The sequence below is a fragment of the Myiozetetes cayanensis genome, unplaced genomic scaffold (assembly GCF_022539395.1).
Source record: "Myiozetetes cayanensis isolate MyiCay16 unplaced genomic scaffold, myiCay2020 scf2-11, whole genome shotgun sequence".
Taxonomy (NCBI): Eukaryota; Metazoa; Chordata; class Aves; order Passeriformes; family Tyrannidae; genus Myiozetetes; species Myiozetetes cayanensis.
In genome coordinates, this window is record NW_026087411.1 from 112,714,082 (window position 1) to 112,726,422 (window position 12,341).

At 48.2% G+C, this 12,341-nt stretch overlaps 1 protein-coding gene across 1 annotated transcript in view; it reads left to right on the forward strand.

The window, feature by feature from the left end:
* Positions 1 to 7,983: 7,983 nt before the first annotated feature.
* Positions 7,984 to 12,341, forward strand: part of PINX1 (PIN2 (TERF1) interacting telomerase inhibitor 1) — a 63,585-nt gene continuing 59,227 nt past the window's right edge. Inside the window, exon 1 of the mRNA XM_050314802.1 lies at positions 7,984 to 8,143. Coding sequence (XP_050170759.1) covers positions 8,125 to 8,143 — 19 coding nt within the window. The 5' untranslated portion in view covers positions 7,984 to 8,124. The remainder of the gene's footprint in view (positions 8,144 to 12,341) is intronic.

The window sequence follows — 12,341 nt, forward strand, 5'->3', positions numbered from 1 at the left end:
GGTCACAAGCACCAGGCAAGTGCTTGGGCAATGTGGTCCTTGGGGCTGGGATGTGGAGGAGAAGGGAGAGAAGAGCAGTAGGATGTTGGGATGAGGCTGAGGAGAACTAAGGACAGTGGGAGAAACTGAAAAGGAATTTAAGGGATCCTAAATCCAACCCAGTTAATTCGATGATTCTATGATTCTATGATTCTATTAGTGAGGCAGAAACAAATGCTAAGGGAAGAATTCCAAGGGATTTTAAACCCACACCAGGGCCAGAGCAGCAATCCTGAAAAGACCATCTTTTATCTATCAGGGTGGGGAAAAACAAGTGAAGAAATTGCTTACACAGCAATTACTTTCTTCCTCCTCATACCCATCCCAGAACATCCTTCTGACAACACAGGCTCCCTGTTCCCCTTCATCAATCTGCCAAGTTCCCTTTTAACACTTTTCTTCATACTTTTCCCTGGTTTGCTGTGAACAAACAACTTCTGGAGAGGAAAACTCCAGCTCAGTCTTCAACCTGACTGCTTTTTGCGCTGTTCCCCACCTGCAGAGGGAACTCCTGCCACCTTCCAGCACAAGGTAGGTAGTGGTTGTCTCCACCTAGACCAGATATTCCATGGGAATTTTGTGGAGACTTTCCCAACCTTTGGTTCTGCAGGAAGGCCCATGGAGAGGGTCAACATGTCCACCCCCAAACTGCATGTTGGGAGTAGAAAGCAAACTAGCAAGGAAAAAAATGAAGAAATGGACTTTGGGCTGAAAAGCAGCGTGAGGTGAGACACCAGCAGTAACTTCCTGCTGGTGGGATAAGTGGACACTGAGTGGGTTACCTGGATGGGAGCTGAGCATTCCCAAGTGGAGTTGAAGAAGGGGTTAGACATGATTCAGCAGCACTGGTTTGGTCAGCACTGATGCTGCCCTGCCCTCTGGGAACACCCTCTTTCCAAGTGCCACCAGGAAGGTGGATGCTGCTCTGGGGTCCCAAGTCCCTCTCCAGCTCTCCTGGAGCCCCTTTAGGCACTGGAAGGGGCTCTGAGGTCTCCCTGGATCCTTCTCTTCTCCAGGGTGAACAGTCCCAAATCTCTCAGCCTGTCATTCCTTGATGCTTTTCTTACCATGGGCTTCCTAGGGGAATCCTGTTCTTCCAGTCCCTGGAAAAGGACGGGAAGATGGACCGACAGTGAATCACAGGGGTGTCCCCCACCCAAAGCAGCTCCTGGCATTCCCCAGTCAATACCATTGGAGGGATCACAGGACAAAGTTGCAAGTGCAGATGAGAGAAAGGAAAACCGATGTGTAATTAAAGAGCTAATGAGCCCGTGATGGCTATTTTTAGTGCTCTTTTATTTTCCAGTGGTTGCTCAAACAGCCCCGAAATGACAGTACTGGGTCAGCCTTGAAAGTGCAGCTGCACTTTGAAAAGTGAGCAATGTCCTTGTGGGTTTCCCTTTTTATTTCTGTTCAAAAGCCCTAAATCTAATTTGCTGTGTTTACAAAGCTGAACCCTGCTGAGACTGTGGGCAATGCTGGTTTGAAATCTTCAGAAGTAACCTCGATCCTGCCATAAGAATGTCCCAGACAACCAGGGCTAATGAATAAACTGGACTCTAAACTGGAGGCATTAAAACAGTTTCAAACCCATTGCAGGTTTATTTGCTTTTTTCACTGCTGACCTGTGTTTCCTGCTGCTGATGATTCTGATGAGTCTTCAGCATATCATTTCTTATGAATAATATATCAAACACGCTCTGCTGGGCCTGGCATTTCCTCCTTGTGGAGAGCAATCAACTTTCCTTGCAACCATTTGCAAGTCCAAAAATATTTGGTATCTGGGGCAAGAATGTTTTGTTTAATTTCAATGTCTTCCTGAATTTTTTGTGGGTCCTGTTGTCCATTTGTGCTGCTCAACTACTTCTTTTCCTGCTTTGTGACTAGAGGAGTGATTCCTGTATCTCCAAAAGTACCATTTTCTTCTTATCTCAGGTGTGTGGTGAATAACACTTGAACCTGCCTGGCAACAAATATCTTGTGTCCATGAAAATTTGCTGCCCAGCTGCTTCTCAGAAAAAGAACACAACGATGGTGGAAGGGGATTAATTAATTTTTAAAGCTGAACCAGCATCTGCAAGAAATCCTTTCCTTTCCATTTTTTTTTTCCCCTTTCCCATCTCAATTTGAGCAAAGCACTGAGTGTTTCATGGGATTAAATGGGACACTTTATTTGCAGTGTTATCTGCACTTTACTGAGGAATAAATACCACAGGGTTGGTTCTGTCAGACCTGAGGGAAGATGCCTTCTCAGAGGGCTTCCTAAATTGATCCATAAAGTGGTAAGACATGAAGAACTGGATGAACTGGAAGAACCTTTGGGAAGCCACATATCTCCTATCCCCATGCTTTGGTCAGGTCAAACAGCCCATCTATGACAAATTCGACCATCAAAACAGACAATCCCCACCACCCATCAGCCAGTCCCAGATGTTCTGGGACCCTGCATGTTCTCCAACAAGCTAAATTATGTTGATCTTTGCTTTTCCAGGAAATTATGTTGATTTCTGCTTTTCCAGGTGGTAGTGGACAAGGAAACCAATTGCCTGCCCTCATCCCTGGCAGCCTGCACTGGAGTTCCTGCAGGCTTTTCATTTCTGGACCAAACAAGTCCAGTTCCTCCAAAATCTCCCTCAGACTGTCTCCTAATCATCTGGTTGTGTCCCTTCCTCTCCACTCTGCTCCATATCTGTTTCATCCCTGGTTTCCTTAAGTGCAGTGGCCAGATATGGACATGGAATCACACCTATGGCTTTTCCATCTCCAAGGACTGAAGAAATTACCCTCTTCCCTCACAGGCAATGTGGTCCAGAAAGAAATTTGTACTATAGGTTCTCATTTCATTTGTTATTTTCTAGCTTTATTCCTCCCTCCTGTTTTATTTACTCCTCAGTGTTGGTGCCTTCCAGTCATTCCCACTTTCCCCATACGGCTGTTGGCTGGATGAAAAGTCTTGCTCCCTTAGTCACCAAAGCCAACTTCATCAGCAGAGACAAAAACTGGGTTGGTTTGTGGAGAATTGTTCCCAGTGAGTCATTTAGGTGGGTTTTCATCACTCTGTTGTCCTCCAGTGGCCAAATATTGAACCGGTTATGTAAAAACTTCTGCGGGGTTTTCCCAGGGACTGGAGGCAAGGTAACTCATCCACGGTTTCCTGACTCCACCACTCTCCTCTCTCTCCCACCAGATTCATTAGTGATTCAAAGGCTGTTTCATGACATTTCACAAAATTTCCAGGCTGAGCTTTTCCCAAGTTACAAAGTGGACACGTCAGCCCCCTCTTCCTACCCCCCGAACCTGCACCGTTAAACGAAGCTGAATATTCCATCAGGATTTTGGGGAAGATTGAAGGCAGGAAACATGCAAATTCTTTGGTGTTCTGACAATGCTTCTTAAGGGCTTGTTGCCACCTCACCTACATCAAGGTGAGATTAAGGTCAGGTTGGACAGAGCTTGGAGCAACCTGGGATACTGGAAGGTGTCCCTGCTCATGGCAAGGGGTTGGAACAAGACGATCTTTAAGGTCCTTCCAACCCAAACCATTCTATGACTCTGTGGTTCTCTGATCCCATAAAGCCCAGGCTGACGAAATAATGACAAAAGCAATAATAATAATAATGAAAACACACTGCACTCCTGGAATAGAAGGAAAATTATCTGAATTTCCATCTACTGTCTCCTTTGCCCACACTCCCTCCAGCGTTCCCTGCCAGCCACTGCACAGCACTGCCGAGCCCTTCGCTGGCAGCATTTCCAGGAGCAGCATCCCCTCGCCTGGAGCCTGGTCGTGCTCCTCGCCTGCCCCAGTGGCTGTTCTCTGAACCCCTCGTCTCCCGGCTGCGGGCTCTCGTTCTGACATCCTCTGCTCCGTGGGTCAGACGTTGTTAATCTCTCACTCCCTGCCTGGCACTTGATGGGCGGCTCCTCTGCTCGGCTCTCACAGCCTCATACCAGAGCTCACCTCTAATCCGAGTGCTCCCTCGAATCAGCGTCCTAAATCAAACCTGTCTTTTCCTTTTAAGTTCTCCAGGCAGTCCTTGTCCCTAGTGCTTCCATCACACCTCTCCCAGGACTCCCTCAATAAGCATTTCTAGCCTGGCCTCAGGCCATTTATCACACAACAGAGGCTGATTTGCCTCACAAATGACTTGTTGCACAGCCAGGACTCACATCCTATTTCTTTACTTGTTTTTCTTCTCCTTTCCCCCCCTGCCCGCCACTTCTCTTTTTCCTGGCTGCCTCTCCTCCCTGTCCCATCCCTGAGGATGTGACATCCTCACATCCCCCTGGCTGATGGGGCATTTGAATGGAGCACAGAGAGAAGAAAATGAGTATTTTGACTGGTGCTGTTTGCTCCTCATTTGAACTCAGGGCAGTGCACTCAGGTCTAGACACCTCTTGCAGGCTCTACTCTTAGCAGACCCGAGCCTCACCTGCCAGTGCCTGTCTTCCCAACAACTCCAAAGGAATTATAACATGTCCATGGATCCCACACCAGTGTCCTCAGGTACCCAGAGACTGGTGTAGAGCTTTTGGTGGCACTGGCCCACTGCTGGTGGTGGCACAGGAGCTGCTTCTCAGCTGGGAAACAGTTCTGTCCCTTCTGCCTTCCTTCCACGGGTCTCCTCCGAGTGGAATGGGGTTGCCAAGGTGGGTATCAGGCTCAGATGAGCTTCCAACCCTCCTCCAATTACCTGCTGTTTCAATTCCCCCGTGTTGTTGGCTCTGTTCATCCCAGCTGGATCTTTCCACAAGATCCTGACACTTCCACCTGCGAGTGGCATCAAAGGAATTCCCCAAAGCCTGTGGGGGCTCCAGAGATGACGCTGACAGAGCAGGGATCGATAGGGACGTGCCAGGAGGAAAATTCCCTGAGCCCTGAGTGATCTTTGCAGGGCTGGCTGCGGGGAAACACTTCTTTTCAAGTAAGACCCTCGGGAGGAATCTCTGGAGAGCTCTGAATGAAATGCCCACCAGGCATCTTTATCCCTTTATTTTTTTCAACCTCTCCAAGCACACTGGAAACAGGATTTCAGGCTATTTTCTCAGAGGGCTGTACTCACCCATGGCAGCTTTTATTTCTCTTGGAAGAAAATACATAAACAAACAGATATATATTCATCCATATATTTTTCTTTCCCATGTCACCAGCGTTTACTCAGGAGTGTAATTAGGAAACACAATTGCCCCTGGATTGAACCTTTCCCTTTATACACATTGCCTAATTTCACTGCCCCTGTGCACATTCATGGACTTAAATGTGTTTTAAACTATTAATTTGCAAGAACTGTGTTTACATCTGTGTAAAACAATTTGAACCTTAACCTCAAGCCTCCTGTTAAGCAAATATTAAATTATAATTAAAGCAGGTATAATATCCTTTGTGTTTTGAGTTGTGATTCTTTGCAAGGCGGGAGTAGGAACTTTGCAACTAGAAATGCTCTGGTGCAGATGAATATTAAGTTTCCAAACCAAACAAGAAACGAATCTGAACCTCAGGGCATCCTTTAACAGAAATTACTTCAGATTTTCCACCTCCAGTGATGTCTTTATAGCACAGCAAAGCTGATCCAAACGTGTGGAATGCTGCTACCTATTGGAGTGATCAAATACAACACTCAGCTCTCAGCTAGAAGACTTAAACCTCTCCAAAATAAAAAAATGGAGCAGAATTTGCCTGATGTGAAATGGCTCACACAAGTGACCATTCAGACACTCGGTGGACGGGTGACAATACAACTGAGTGGATGTAAAAGAGACCTTGGAGGAATTACAGAAGTGAAATTCGTGGAAATGGATATTAATGCCAGGAGGGGCAATTTGATTGGGGAATACAGGTAGAAGGATGAAGGAGGGGAGGATCCATCATCTCCTGTTTCAGATACAGATGACAGCAAAGAGTGGCCACTGCTGAGAATCCCTGGGTGGTGATGGAAGGGGAGGAGGAGACTCCCTTTAATTTCCCTGATAGGAATTTGGAACCAGGTGGGGGGTCAGGATCTGCTCCCAGGGAACAAATGATAGGGCACGAGGAAACTGCCTCAAGTTGTGCCAGTGGAGGATCAGACTGGCTATTAGGGAAAATCATCTTCACCGAAAGAGTTGTCCAGCCCTGGCACAGCTGCCCAAGGCAGTGGAGTCCCCATTCCTGGAGGGATTCAAAAGCCTTGTGGACATGGCACTTGGGGACATGGGTCAGTGATGGCCTTGGCAGTGCTGAGGGATGATCTCAGAGGGGTTTCCCAACCTTAAAAAGTCTGTGAAGATTCCCGTGGGTGACCTGTGAGCACTAGAAAGAGGACAAGGCGACACAGAACTGCTGGTGTTCATCCAGTCTGTCATTCCTTAGGGAGAGAACAGTGCTGATGGGATTCCAGGAGAGGTATCCAGAGAATCAGCTGGGATCCAAACCCCCTCTGGGCTAGAAGATGGACACCAGGAATTCAGGTTACAGAGCAGATAAGGGAGGGAAGGTGAACCGTGCCCGAGACTGCCCAAGCAGGTCTCTTCTGCATAAGAATTTTGTCAGGACAGGACAAAAAGAAACAAAAGAAGGCTCTTCTAGGGTTGATTCTGATCTCCAGGGATTTCCTCTCAGTGGAAAACATTAAGTGAAACTTTCAAAAGGTGAGAGATTTGTCTCTCAGGTCTGGGAGGACTGGGAGGTATTTATTTGTTTTCACATCAGTCAAGCCTGATGAATCTGACCTGAAAGTGCAGAGAACTGGCAATAAAGTGTGAGGAGAACAAACACTGTGAGGATTCCTGACAGCTGGATATGGCCTTAGAGGAGCATGAAAGCACCAGCTGGATACCCTTCTTTAAAGTAGGGAGTGGAGCAGTCAGAGCAGCCAGTTTAATAGGAATGGAATGTAAACTACCCCTTGTCTGAAAGGGATATTAAAGAACAAAATATTACACTCAGATGCAAAATGTAGCCAGAGAGAAAACACAGGAGGCTGCCTACAACTCCAGTTAAGTGCTCTGGAGAACTCAGCAGCACATGGTAGGTTTGGGGCGCTGTTCTTCCAATAAAACAAACTGAAGAGTAGCTAAAACTCAGAAAATATGAATGACCAAGGGCTCAAAAACAAGATCTGCATGAAAAGATTGCTGAATAGCAGTGGTTTGGTTCAGCGAGTAATCAATGAGGGGTTGGTTCAGTCTTCAAATAGGATTTGTTTCAGAAAGGAAAAAAAATCCTCTCTTCCCCCATCAGAGATGAGTAAGACAAGAAGCACTGAGAGGATATTGTAGGAGGGAATGTCTGTGTTCATAACAGGATCTCCAAACACTTTGAAAAGGAGAACAGAGATATAATTTGCCTGAAGATGCTTCAGGTTGGAGAGGGACTTTTTACAAGGGCCTGGGGGGACAGGACAAGGGGGAATGGCTTCCCACTGCCAGAGGGCAGGGTTAGATGCGATACTGGGGAGGAATTCTTGTCTGGGAGGGTGGTGAGGGGCTGGGATGGAATTCCCAGAGAAGTTGTGGCTGCTCCTGGATCCCTGGAAGTGTCCAAGACCAGGCTGGACGGGGCTTGGAGCAACCTGGGCTAGTGGAAGGTGTCCCTGCCCGTAGTCAAGGGGTGGATCTGGGTGATTTTTAATGTCCCTTCCAACCCAAACCATTCCATAACTTTGTGAAGTCGCTGCTTTTTGACATCTTTAAGGAGTTTTGTAGCAGGAGCTCAGCGATGACAAGTTGAGCTCTATCACAGCAGGGCAGGCAGAGGATGCTGCTCAAGGCGCCTCAGTTTGCGTGCCCCCTTTCCCATTCCCTCCCACGACAGGAAGATTTGGGGAAATTCAGGGATGTTCTCGCCCTCAGTTCCCTGGAATATTCAGACCGCCCGTGTCCCGTGTTTTCAACCACACCCCGAGCGTTGCCCCGGCCCCGAGAACGCCCCACACGCAACCCCAGGCGCGTTTTAACGCATTTAATTAAAATTTTAGCAACTTTACAACCCCTCCGTTCTCATTTTGGTGCCCGCCGAGCTCGCCTGTTTTAAAACTCTTTCACTACACGCCCTTTTTATGCGCCGGAGGTGACAAAAGTCCCCGTGAGGGGAGGAAGGCCCCCAAGATGGCGATGCTGGCGGAGCGTGAGTGGCGATCCCGGCGGGAATATCCCGGGAATGTCCCGGGAAAGGGGACGGGGAGCGGCCCCACAGCCCTCGCTGAGGGGTCCGGGCCGCGCTGCCCCTTCTGAGGGGGGTGGGGGGGTGTCGCGGTGCCGGATAAGGGGTTTCAAGGGGTCCCTGGTGTTGAAAAACGGGAGGTGTGAGGGCTGGGAAAGGCAGGGATGAGGATCCAAGTGGTGCCATTCTTAAGGAAAAGGGAGGTCTGGGGTGTGGGAAAGGCAGGAATGAGCGCGTAGGGGTCCCGGGATCAAGGAAATGGATGGTTGGGGTCTGGGAGACTCAGGGTGGCTGGGAATGGGGTTCAGGGGGTCCCTGGTGTTGAGAAATGGGGGATCCAGGGGCTTCAAAAGGCAGGAATGGGGGTCAAGGAGGTCCCAGGGTCATAGGATATTAGAGATTGGGGTCTGGGAAAGGCAGGAATGGGGGTCCAGGTGTTCACAGTGTCAGGAAAAGGGAGACCTGGGGTGTGTGAGACCCGGCATGGCCAGGACAGGGGTCCAGGGGGTCTCCCATGTTGAAGAAAAGCATGTCAGGGGACTGCAAAAGCCAAGAATGGGGTCCAGGGTGTCCCATGGTGAAGGAAAAGGGGAGGTCTGGGAGCTGGGAAAGACGGGATGGGTGGGAAAGGGGCTGCAGGGGGTTGAATAAGGGGGGCAGGGGGGTCCTTTGTGGGGTCTGTTGCATCCTGGGGATGCTGTGCCAGGGGAGGCGTTAGGTTGGATTTTTAGGACAAGGTTCTTCCCCCAGAGGGTGTTTGGGCACTGAACAGGCTCCCCAGGGCAGTGGGCAGAGCTCAAAGAGCGTTTGGACAACACTCTGAGGTACAGGGTGGGATTGCTGGGTTGTCTGTGCAGGGCCAGGTGGATGATCCTTGAGTTGTGGGTCCCCTCCAACTCATCATATTCTATGATTTTATCAGCTTTGTTTAACTTTTTCCTGATCCTGGAAACAAACAGAGCTTCACTTTTGCCTCTGGGGTGATTGAGAACTTGGGCTCCCCATATCTAAAAGAATGGATTAAAATATTGGGTGAATGTCCTGTCTGGTATGAAGAGAAAGAGAAAGAAGAGAAAGATAAAGATAACTCTTATCTCTGGAGTTCAGGAAACAGAATCTCTCAGGGCTGGCCACAGTAGGGACTAAAAACTTTTGCTGCATTCCAAAGTAGTCTTTCCTATTAAATGTAAAACACTATATGAGTAAAAACACTAAACTCAACTGGATTTTTATGTAACAGAACTAATATTCTCATCCCTATCCCTGAGTATTGTTAATATTCTTCGGTGCTTTCAGTAAAGTTAGCTGCTGTCAAAACACCCTTAAAATGAGAGCACAGAATCTGGTGAATTTGTTTGCTTGACTGCAGGAAATAGGGACTATAATGAGTAGTTAAAAATTATGGTTTCCAGTGGAAAATACAGGTGTGAAATAAGGAGAACAAAATTGCATTTGCATATGTGATTTTCTGGTTATTTTAAGTGTGAACTTTGGTGCCATTTTTTCAGGACTTGTTAATTATTTTAATTGGACACTGCACATGTCAGTAATCATAGAGTAATGTGGGGTGAAAGGGACATTTAAAACTCATCTCAGTCCACCCCCTTCCATGGGCAGGGACGTCTCCCACTATCCCAGGTTGATCCAAGCCCTGTCCAACCTGGCCTTGGACACTTCCAGGGATGGGGCAGCCACAGCTTCTCTTGGCAACCTGTGCCAGGGCCTCCCCACCCTTACAGGGAAGAATTCCTCCCCAGTATCCCATCTGTTCCTGCCCTCTGGCAGTGGGAAGCCATTCCCTGTCCCTCCATCTCTTGTCCCCAGTCCCTCTCCAGCTCTCCTGGAGCCCATTTAGGCTCTGGAAGGGGCTGTGAGGTCTCCCTGGATCCTTCTCTTCTCCAGGTGAACACCCCCAGCTCTCCCAGCCTGGCTCCAGAGCCCTGTCTTTCCTGTGACCCCTGACCATCCATGGGCACACAGCAGGATTTGGATGGGAACTTTCAGAAATCATAGTTACAAACATGCCCCAGGCCCAGAATTAGTCTTGGCAAAAGGGTTTAATAATGGATATTTTTCAAATTATAGGATATCTGAGTGAAGAGGTTGAGTTGTCCAGCCCTGGCACAGCTGCCCAGGGCAGTGGTGGAGTCCCCATCCCTGGAGGGATTTAAAAGCCGTGTGGATGTGGCACTTGGGGACAGGGGTCAGTGGTGGCCTTGGCAGTGCTGTGGGAATGGTTGAACTCGCTGATCTCAGAGGGCTTTTCCAACCTCAGTGAGTCTGTGATTCTATAAAGAAATGACAATTTTCTCCACTGGATGGTGCTGCTCACCCAGAGTTGCATCACTTCATCAGCAGCCCAGAAGGCTGGTGTTAAATTATGAGCTGAATCTTTTAGCTGGAAGTTAGTACCCTGTGTCCTGCCTCGCTCATTAAACGTCAGAGAACAAACATTTCTGATAAATTATTGATTAAACAGTGTTTTTTGTTGTTTATTTGCAAATGGAGGATGATTTTATGGTTCCTGTAGGTGGCATGGAGCTGTTTCCAACTTCCTTAAATTCTTCTCTAAAGGTGAAAGCAAGTTTGTTTATGCTTTTTTTTCCTGCATTTATCTTATCCTATTTAAAAATAAGAGTATGTCAACCTTGTAGAAGTGTGAGGATTAATCCCACAGTGGTAGTTAAGAACTTTGAAATACATGGATTGCAAGTGCTCTTAATTTCAAGGTTAAGAAATATTTGTGTCAGGTGCCCTGGTGTTTCTGTTACAAATGTCTTGCGAGTAAAACATCTCAGGGGCTTCTGCACAGGGAGATATTCAGGAAAAATAACAGCAAGTAAATTCTGAAGTGGATTAGTTGGGCTGCCTCAAACAACTCAATTTGGAAGTTAATTTAAATTCAGCCATTCAGTTGTCGTGGATCACTTCACTGTGCAGACAAACCCTTAGAAAAAGGCAGTGGTTTAACAGCTGTAGGAGTTGGGATCTGCAAAGTCACCACCCAGGGAACTGGTAACAGAGAGTGTTAAAGAGTATGGGCATCCTTATAAAATGTTGTTAAAATTTAAAAAAGGCATTGAATAGTTTCTGGTGGCTGAGTGAGGGAAAGCTGATGTTAATTGAGAGATTTTAGAGGTAGAGATGAAGAAATATGATTGAAAAGGAGGGCAGCTGCTCAGCTGGGCAGCATAAACCTCTGGTAGAATCCTGGAATCAAAGTCATTAAGGTCGGAAAAGAGCTCTAAGATCATTGAGTCCAGCTGTTCTCCAGCACTCCCAAGTGTCACCCAGGTCCCCATGGGCCACATCCCCATGGCTTTTAGTTACCTCCAGGGATGGGGACTCCACCACTGCCCTGGGCAGCTGTGCCAGGGCTGGACAATCCTTTCCATGAAGATGTTTTTCCCCACTATCCAACCTGAACCTCCCCTGGCACAACTTGAGGCTGTTTCCTCTCATCCTGTCCCTTGTTCCCTGGGAGCAGAGCCTGACTTCCCCCTGGCTCCCCCTCCTGTCAGGGAGCTGTGGAAAGGGAAAAGGTTCCCCCTGAACCTCCTTTTCTCCAGGCTGAGCCTCTCCAGCTCCCTCAGCTGCTCCTGGTGCTCCAACCCCTTCTCAGCTCCATTCCCTGCCCTGCACACGCTCCAGCCCCTCAGTGTCTCTCTTGTCTGAGGGGCCCCAAACTGCCCCCAGCTCTGGAGGTGCCCCAGCAGTGCCAGCACAGGGACAGGCACTGCCCTGGCCCTGCTGCCACACCAGGGCTGGTCCAAGCCTATGGAATTGCTTCTTTTGTTGCTTCCCCACCTTTTGTTGGCAGCACAGCCAGGGCTTGGAGTAGATCCTGCTCTGAAGGCTGCCTGGTGGGAATAATCATTGAATCCCAGAATGGTTTGGGTTGAAGGGACCTTAAAGATCATTTCATTCCAACCCCCTGCCATGGGCAGGGACACCTTCCACTACCCCAGGTTTCTCCAAGTCCCGTCCAGGCTGGCCTTGGACACTTCCAGGGATGGAGCAGCCACAGCCTCTAAGGTTAATAAGTTGTTTCCTGTGGAGAAGTGAACCAAGCAAAGGCCTTGTCAACTCCTCTCACAGCTCTTGTTCATTTAATCTGCTGTAAAATCTTTTTATGGATCTTTCTTTTCTGAGCTTCAAAGCT